This window comes from Cydia fagiglandana, chromosome 7, assembly GCF_963556715.1.
Source record: "Cydia fagiglandana chromosome 7, ilCydFagi1.1, whole genome shotgun sequence".
NCBI lineage: Eukaryota > Metazoa > Arthropoda > Insecta > Lepidoptera > Tortricidae > Cydia > Cydia fagiglandana.
Genome location: NC_085938.1, coordinates 15,754,804 through 15,763,906, shown reverse-complemented (window position 1 = coordinate 15,763,906; position 9,103 = coordinate 15,754,804). Strand labels below are relative to the sequence as shown.

At 37.7% G+C, this 9,103-nt stretch overlaps 1 protein-coding gene across 1 annotated transcript in view; it reads left to right on the top strand.

Annotated features, from left to right (window-relative positions):
- Positions 1–403: 403 nt before the first annotated feature.
- The window catches only part of LOC134666019 (uncharacterized), a 60,681-nt gene continuing 51,981 nt past the window's right edge, over positions 404–9,103 (top strand). Inside the window, exon 1 of the mRNA XM_063523100.1 lies at positions 404–528. Within this exon, the coding sequence (XP_063379170.1) occupies positions 465–528 (64 nt within the window). The 5' untranslated portion in view covers positions 404–464. The remainder of the gene's footprint in view (positions 529–9,103) is intronic.

Below are 9,103 nucleotides of genomic sequence, written 5' to 3'. Positions count from 1 at the left end.
TTCAACAGTTACCTACTTCAAACAAATGAATTATTATTAATATAATAGGTAGGTACTCTAAAAAAGCATTACGTTTAAAACTATTATCCGATATCATAAGTGATTTGATCGCATATCATTCAAAAACAAATACTTAATTATCACATTTCCAATGTTATCGCTTCATTATCGCTCAACTTCCTCTCAAATGATATCAATCGATTGATAATAATGATTATCTTACATGAAGTCAGTTTCATATACATTTTTGTACACGTTGACGTACACAAAACAGGATATATTACAAAATAACAGCTAATATTAGGCAATAAATAGTGTTTTTAATTATAAAACTGTATATACGAAAGTGACATATACAACGTGTGCCTAAGTTAAGGATACCTAAACATTCACGTACGACCTAAGTGGCTAGTTTTGTGTGATTTTATTGAAAGTGGTTTGCAAATAATGGTAATCCAAACAAAATGGGATTTAGGATGAATTATTTATTCATCGGGTGCCTTGTGGCATCGATATACAGCAGTAATGGTAAGTATTGATTTTATTTATATTTTATAGGCTAATATTAAGGGGCCCACTGATTAACAGTCCGCCAGACGGTATCGGCCTGTCAGTTAGAACAAAATTTTGACAGTTCCGAACAACTGACAGGCCGATACCGTCCGGCGGACTGTTAATCAGTTGGCCCCTTAAAAGGCTATAAACCAGCTAAACGAAGGAAGGATTTTTTTTGAGTAGTTACCGTATAAGTGATGTGACTTCGCTGCTCTCTACATTGTAATGTGCTCCAACAGTTTTTTTTTAATATACTAATACTATATTACAAACTCATTTTACTGTAACAAGTGTAACAACATGATTGTAGTGTGATGGTCTTCTTTAAATCAGCATATAAATATATATTATACAACTACCCTATCACAAATTAATAATTTTAAAATTGAAATTCAACTTCTAATTCTGGTATAAATTTTAAAGCAAAGTAGGCACATTTTACGGTAACATACTCGTAATAGGTACCAAACCTAATGTAATCGATGCGTTAAACCAGAGATATATATAACTCCGTATAGGATAAATAAAGTCTAAGAAAAAAACGTGAAATCAAGAAAAAGTCATTCTCGAATAGATGGCGCCATTACCTTTGGCCTATTCTCGGCTTGATGGCGTTGACGACACCGTTTGATATTTAACAATTTTAACACATATCAGTGAAACAACATGGGTCAGTATGGAACAATAAAAATTAAAAATCATTTATCCGTAGGTATACATATTATGATTAATTTATACATTTTCAATTATAATTTAAGTTTTAATCGTGTGTCGATTGATGGCAGTAAATGTACCGTGACTACAAAATTTACTTTGGCAATAGCCCTCCATACTATATATTCTCTTTGGTTAAACTAAATAGAAATGCCCCGGTAACCCTGACGCTTAATATATCGACCAAAATACCGTTAATTTTATTTCGTTTTCAATAATAATATGTACATATTGAATATAAAATAACTTATTAAAATAAACTAAAACTACAAACAAAATAAAATTAATACTAAAACTTACCTATAAAATAAAAAAACCTAATTATACAAAGAATACCCCCTCTAGTAGGTCCGCCTGTGGCATGGTACCCATGACGCTGGCGGCGTTTCCTCGCCTAAAATACCTATAGTTTAACAGTGGGGTAACATTTTTGAACAATTTATAGCTTTCGGAGAAAATCCTTAGTCTCATTGTAATTCAATGAAGGTAGGCCTTTTATTTAGGGTAGAAGCCTACAAAACAATTAGAGTATTACCGTGAAAGCTTACACGGCTAAAATTGCAAACCTCATAAATTTTCAAGGCCTAGTATGTATTTGTCTTCCGGGGTCAGTAAGGGGGTTTAGTGAATACAGTAAGCTCTGCTTTAAAAGACTTAAAACTTCGACGGTCGCTCTAGTTAAATACCCTTTATCATAGTGAACTAGGGGAAACCGTAGCCTACTCGTATTCTTGCCGGCACCACAGAATAAATAATAGTACTAGTAAGGTACAGAAGACTCACTCTCTAACAAAACGCGTCTGTCACGATCAGCACAGATATGGCCGCTAGGTGGCGACAGCGCCACGCGCGGCTTATGGCAAACTCCAAAATTGGGGTCGAACGGATGGAGTTCTAGCTACCTGTAGCAAAGCGACGAAATCGCGGAGTGAGCCACGCCTGCCGGTGCTCACTCTGGGTCACGCATGATGACCGTCACGTATCCGGAGCTAGTAATCTGAATGGGTCAGTAAAGAATATTTTGCAGTGTTAGTATAATTATAATTCCTAGATTTTTCTAAAGGATTCACATTCGAGAACTGTTCAGCATAATGTTAGCTTTATTCTAATTAAGTTTTACACGCTCAGTTTTAAATTGAGAAATAATGTAAATAATTTTACATTATTTCTCAATTTGCAAAAAATTTAAATGATTGACACGAGCGCTCAAGGAAAAATATTAAAATCGTTTCGTCATGTTTCCTTGAGCATTTAGTACTTTTATTAAAAATGTACTTTAATTATCTATCTATCTATCTATCTATACATATAATAAAGCTGTAGAGGGTCGAAAGTCTGTACATGGAAGATTTTTGAAAAAAAGTTGGCTGGGGATATTTAGAATCGATAACAGAACACGTTCCAACAGTTTTTAGAATTTTTGTCTGTTTGTCTGTTTATCTGTTTATCTGTTTGTCTGTTTATTTGAACGCGCATCACGTGAAAACGGCTGAACGGATTTTGATGCAAACTTTACTAATCTGTCGAGAAAATCTCCGGCCAGGTTATAGGCTATAAAAATTAAACCCTTAAAAGGGGGGGTAGCCATAACACTCGCTTGATTTAAGTTTGCCCCTGAATCTTATGGCGCTACTTACGAAGGAGGGGCAAACTTTTTTCAAATATGTGCTACCACTATTGAGTACCCTGGTAAACTAACAGATGGCGCTGAATTTAATACGAATGACATGAATAGCCACCGAGAAAGGTTTTTGCCAAATTAACTCTAAGTTTAGATGAGGGAGTACGGACATCAACAATTTAATTGAATAATTATATCGCATTAATAATATACAACAAAATTAAACGACAGTAAATTAATTACCCCTAATTGCACAGTGACATCTTTTTCACGACTACCCAAAAAAAAGAGAGAGAGAGAGTGTATTGTGTTTTCAGCGTTCGTGTTTGTATGTAGGTATATATTTATTTATGTGAGTTTCTATATTACACCTTAACATCTGAATGCCTTAACCTTAGCCCGACGTACGTGACACGCTGTACGCGTACCAAAGCCGGGCGCCGAAGGCGCCCTCATAGTAAAACCTTCGGACCAGTGCCGGATTAACCAATAAGCAAAACAAGCACGTGGCACCACGTTCCGGGGGTTCACCAAAATGCCAGGTTGAAAAAGTAGAACAAATTTTAAAATTAGGGACAGACACATTGTTTTTACCACACGATTTTTTTTAAGCTGTCCAAAAGCTACTTTGCAAAAATAATAGCGCGTAATTCTTTGGGCAACAATCGGTAGCAGTAGAAGAGTCGTGATTACATGCATAGATTCGATTTCAACCCACTCTTTTGCGGTTCGGCGTTAGGTCTTATGCGAGGCCTTCTGCCTTACGGCAAAGTTAATCTTCTGCTTTAATTACACTTGGGCGTGGATCCAAATCCAAGCTTTCCTCTTTCGCAGCTGGGCCCACTGCCCACTGCTCACACTTCGCCAATTTAATTCACTTGGTCAATTCCAAGCTCTGCTTTCTTGCATCTTTTATGCCTGAAAACAACCTCGCTGAGACCCTTAAATATCGAGCCCTGTGCGAAGCTAAGCTGATAGAAAACTGTCCCATCCCTTCTTTGTATGAAATCCTGGATTCGCGCCTGGCTGGGACTAAAAGTAAAAAATGCGTTTTTTTTAAACTATTATTATAGTTGTAGGTCCTCGCTTTCAATACGGGCGGCCTATAACTTTTATTACTTAGTTTCATTAGTTTTTATGAATGTATTATTATGCAGTTTATTTAGGTATATAAAATATTATATATATGTACAATAAGCAAGACAGAGAAAACGTATGGTCTGTCACAAACAGATTGCTAAAAAGTACACCTCAGCCAAAGCCACCGGCAACTTTAAAAATAGACGAATAGGGTGACGGCACCAGTAATGGACACGGCACCAATTATGGACATTTTTTACGTTGATCGAATTTATTAAGCAACTGTCCCAACATTTTTCAACTGGCAACACTAAAGCATAACCAATAGACGTTTGAGCTGTCATTTTGACACATGTCACCAAAATCAGCCGTTTTGTTCTAAGATGGCTGCGAAGTAAAATCTCGTTGCGGGCGGTGGTCATAAAAATCCGTTATTGTTGTTGAAATCGTTAAGGAGGTGAGTACATATTTGTGCATGGTGTTATCTTGTGTTATGTTGTAATGAGATTTAATGTTATTTTTACTGAATAATACTATATTGCAAGTAAATTGAGCTAAGTTGAATATGTCCAATCACAGCAATAAGTTTTTTGTGGGGTTTGTTCATTACTGGATTCGATATTTTATGAAATTCAGTAATGGACAAGTGTCCAAGCTTAAGCTTTTTATTACTTTTTTAGTTTATTGTGTTAAATTATTTAATTTATTGCACTAAACATTTGAGTTGGGTTGATTTTGTGATTGCTCTTTATTTTCCAATAATAGACGATGTCCATAACTGGGTATTTTTAGTTGTCCATAATTGGGCTCTTTGTTTTGTCTTAGATGGATGGATAAATGTGGTCGGACTGCAAAAACTGCCAGGCTAAGGCGAGGCCGACCAAGCCATACGTCAACAGGTTTATTTTGCTATTATAATCCGTTTTTTATTCATCCTATTTTTCGATGAGGCAAATAATAGCTGTCACGTGGTACCACAAATTTGGTCGGACTGCAAAAACTGCCAGGCTAAGGTGAGGCCGACCAAACCATACGTCAACAGGTTTATTTTAGCTATTATAATCCGTTTTTTTCATCCTATTTTTCGACAAGGTAAATTATAGCTGTCACGTGGTACCACAAATTTGGTTGGACTGCAAAAACTCGTAGCCTGGCAGCAAAAACTGCCAATTCTATTTCTTGATTTGTGGTACCACGTGAGAGCTACAATTTACCTCAAATTGTAGCTCTCACGTGGTACCACAAATTTGATCGACCCAATCGCCAATCGGCCGGCCAATACAGGATTTGGCCGACCATTTTTTTTACTGTCCTCAAAGGCAGCTATCGTACCATACAAGTTTCATACGATTTTTCGATAAGATTTTTTTGATGATTTTTTTATAACTGTGGTCGGACTGCAAAAACTGACTGGTTATGGTGAGGCCGACCAAGACACGTCAACAGGTTTATTTTAGCTATTATAATCTGTTTTTTTCGTTCTATTTTTCGATGAGGTAAATTGTAGGGATTCTAGCTGTCACGTGGTACCACAAATTTGGTCGAACTGCAAAAACTGCCAGGCTAAGGTGAGGCCGACCAAGCCATACGTCAATAGGTTTATTTTAGCTATTATAAGCCGTTTTTTTCATCCTATAGGTAAATTGTAGCTGTCACGTGGTACCACAAATTTGGTTGGACTGCAAAACTCGTAGCCTGGCAGCAAAAACTGCCAATTCTATTTCTTGATGAGGTAAATTGTAGCTCTCACGTGGTACCACAAATTTGATCGACCCAATCGCCAATCGGCCGGCCAATACAGGATTTGGCCGACCATTTTTTTTTACTGTCCTCAAAGGCAGCTATCGTACCATACAAGTTTCATACGATTTTTCGATAGGTCTTTTTCATGTTTTTTTTTATAAATTTGGTCGGACTGCAAAAGCTGTCAGGTTAAGGTGAGGCCGACCAAGACATACGTCAACAATTCTATTTTGCTATGAGGTAAATTGTAGGTGTCATGTGGTCCAATAAATCTGGTCGGACTGCAAAAACTGCCAGGCTAAGGTGAGGCCGACCACTTTTTTTTTACTGTCCCCAAGGTCAGGTATCCTACCATACAAGTTTAATTCCATTTTTCGATGAGGTATTTTTTTGATGTTTTTTTGTCCAACGTTTTTGCCATTTGTACAAAATCTGCCAGGTTAAGCCTAGGCCGACCAAGTGCGTTGGAAGGTACTAAATGTCAGGTACCTCTACAGGGTAGGTATATTCTATTTTTTGATCAGGTTTGTTTCATGCAGCCGGCAACCGGATTAGTCCTAGAACTCTTATAGTATAACTTAGAAATCTAAATGAAAGTTCAAATAGCGTTAATAAAAGTTGATTTGTGACATTATTTGTTTCATTTATGTGTTCAATACAAAAGTGTCCATTAATGGATGTTCATAATTGGGTCCATGTCCATGACTGGGTGTCCATTACTGAATTTTTGATGTCCATCAATGGTGATTTCGTAAATTTCAATTTATATATTTTTTATTAATTATGTATTAAACATACAGAATTTTTGGTTTTGTTTAAATGTTCCTCATGTATTTGAGTGCCGAAAAAAAAATCACCATTTTTGTATCGTCAAAAAACATCCCATTTTTAAACGAAATTCTAATTTAGTGCGCTTAACATGTCCATGATTGGTGTCGTCACGTCTACAACTACACAAAGTCTACGGATGACACAGCTGAAAAACTTATGATCAAATTCTTCCCCGAAGATAACCCAACCGATGACTCTCCGTATCACCAGGAAATAAGAAAATGCGTCATTTATATCGAAAAATTTTCGCGCTCGCTTCGCTCGCGTTTTTAATAACTTTCTAAGGTATGATGAAGGTGACATTCGGGTGGCGACTGCAGCAGCATTACTCTGTTGCAACGTTACTGCTGCGGTACTGTCAATTTTCGTCATAAAATGATGTGACTGTAACAACAAAATTTTAATTCTTCATTTTTCAATACTGTTTTGTATGTGACCCATATTCGTTTGATACCCTTAACGCCATCTGGCGAGCACAGTCGATAACAACATGGTCCGGGTTGCTATATTAAAAATTAATTTAGGCTTCTTCCTACATTTTTGGTTTTCTTTTAATCGAAAGGGGTTTGTAAATTAAAATTGTCTTCAAATATTGTTTTTTCTTTCTATTTAATATTAGTCCAAGTAAATTAAAGAAGAAAGGTAATGTTTTCTTTTCAAAGTCACCTAGGATCGCACGAATCCAGTTCGGGCTGTGGCAACTCTGCCATTTGACTTGTCATTATTCTTCCTGTCAAAATGAAGATCGTGGACCGTTTTCTTTTGCGGTGTTTCGCCGTATGAAAGCCGTTTAATGGCTATAATACATCCCATCGGGAGACATCTCCTTTTTAAGTGAGTATTTTGGTGATTTTTGCGACGGGTTTTGTGCATAAGATTCCATTTAATAGCGTGGTGAATTTTATTTCACAGTCCCGGATTTTTATCCTATATGGAAGTCGTGTGAGACGATGGTGTGTTGGTGGAGGCCTCATCGAGTCGACATGCTGGTCAATCCCGGCCACGTATGCCGCTTCTCCTCGATGGGTAAGTTAATTACTTGTTTTTGAATTCGTAATCCTTACGCCCATGCGGGGGTCCGCTCTTTAAATCATGAACCGATTTTTCTCCTTTGTTTAGGTTCCAGCTTGTCTAAAGTCTGTGAACCCTGTCTTACTACCTGTAACTCGTTACAGGGCCTACCACTTAGTCTACAGTTTGGCTGTAAGGCAGCCCCCAGCCAGCTTGGTGTACCGGCGGTCGGGGCCTGTTCGCTATTACTACAACTACCATGGATGCAGAGGCACTGCGACATGAGTCTCCAATAGTGTGTCGGCAGTGGTACCTTCCTTCTAATGTCACTACTTAAAAGGTCAGAGACAACCAATTTATTATATTCTCCAAGGCGCCCAACTTACTTTAAATAATTTTCCTTATTTTTTAAACCACGTACCCAGAGTGCCCAACCATAAGAAATGTAGCCGCCAAACCCACATTTGCTCTCATATTTTTAGTTAAGTCTGTAGTAAGCTAGCCGAGGCTATTATAATGTCATAAGTTAACATTTGACCCTTCTAAACTTAGATATTTGTCGTTTAGTCAAATAAATGTATTATAAGTAATGTACTAGTTTCCTTTATTCCATTTTAATTAGCCCCCTAAAATAATAATGGTATCAACTGATTTCCATACTAAAAGTAAAAATGTACAACTGTCTATCATATTGCGTTTTTATATCGAAAAATTTTCGCGCTCGCTTCGATCGCGTTTTCAATCACTTTCTGAGATACCATAAAACGGGGTGAGTAGGTTTCGCGGGGAGAGGTGGGTTATGAATGGGGAGAGAAGGTTTGAGAGGGGGGTGAGAAGGGTTTTTAAGGCTACTGCTACAAAAATAATGTATTCCAATTTAAAATGGGGCTATAGTAATACGCATAATAAAAAAAAGTCGATCCAACAATCTTCCAAAATCACCTTTGTATGAAAAACCCTCTCACCCCAAATACGAGGCACTACGGGGTGAGGTGGGTTTTCCTCTTTATCGTCAAAGTTATGAAATGGAACTACCCAAAATAAAATACAAACGTCCGAACCACTTATTATATACACCATTCAGTGTTCACATGTAAAAATAAAATTTTATCGAGGTTTGAAAGTCAAATTTCGGTCAACTCACCCCATTTTACGGTATGATAAAGGTGACATTCGGGTGGCGACAGCAGCAGCATTACTCTGTTGCAACATTACTGCTGCGGCACTGTCAATTTTCGTGATAAAATGATGTGACTGATTTCCATTCTCAGCTGTAATGCGGCAATGAACTTCACTCAATTTACCAAAAAAAAATGTAATATTAATGACCCTAGGGAGAGGGGGCACCATGGTCTAGAAATGCTTAGGGCATCAAAATATCTTAAACTGGCACTGCTTCGGACTTAACCCGACGTACGTGTCGCGCTGTACGCGTTCCAAAGCCGGGCGCCTCCAGCGCCCTCATACTCAGAGCGTCGGGCGTAACGTACCCGTTTCAAAGCTGGGCGTCTTCGGCGCCCTCATACTAAAACAGTCGGGCGTAGACCG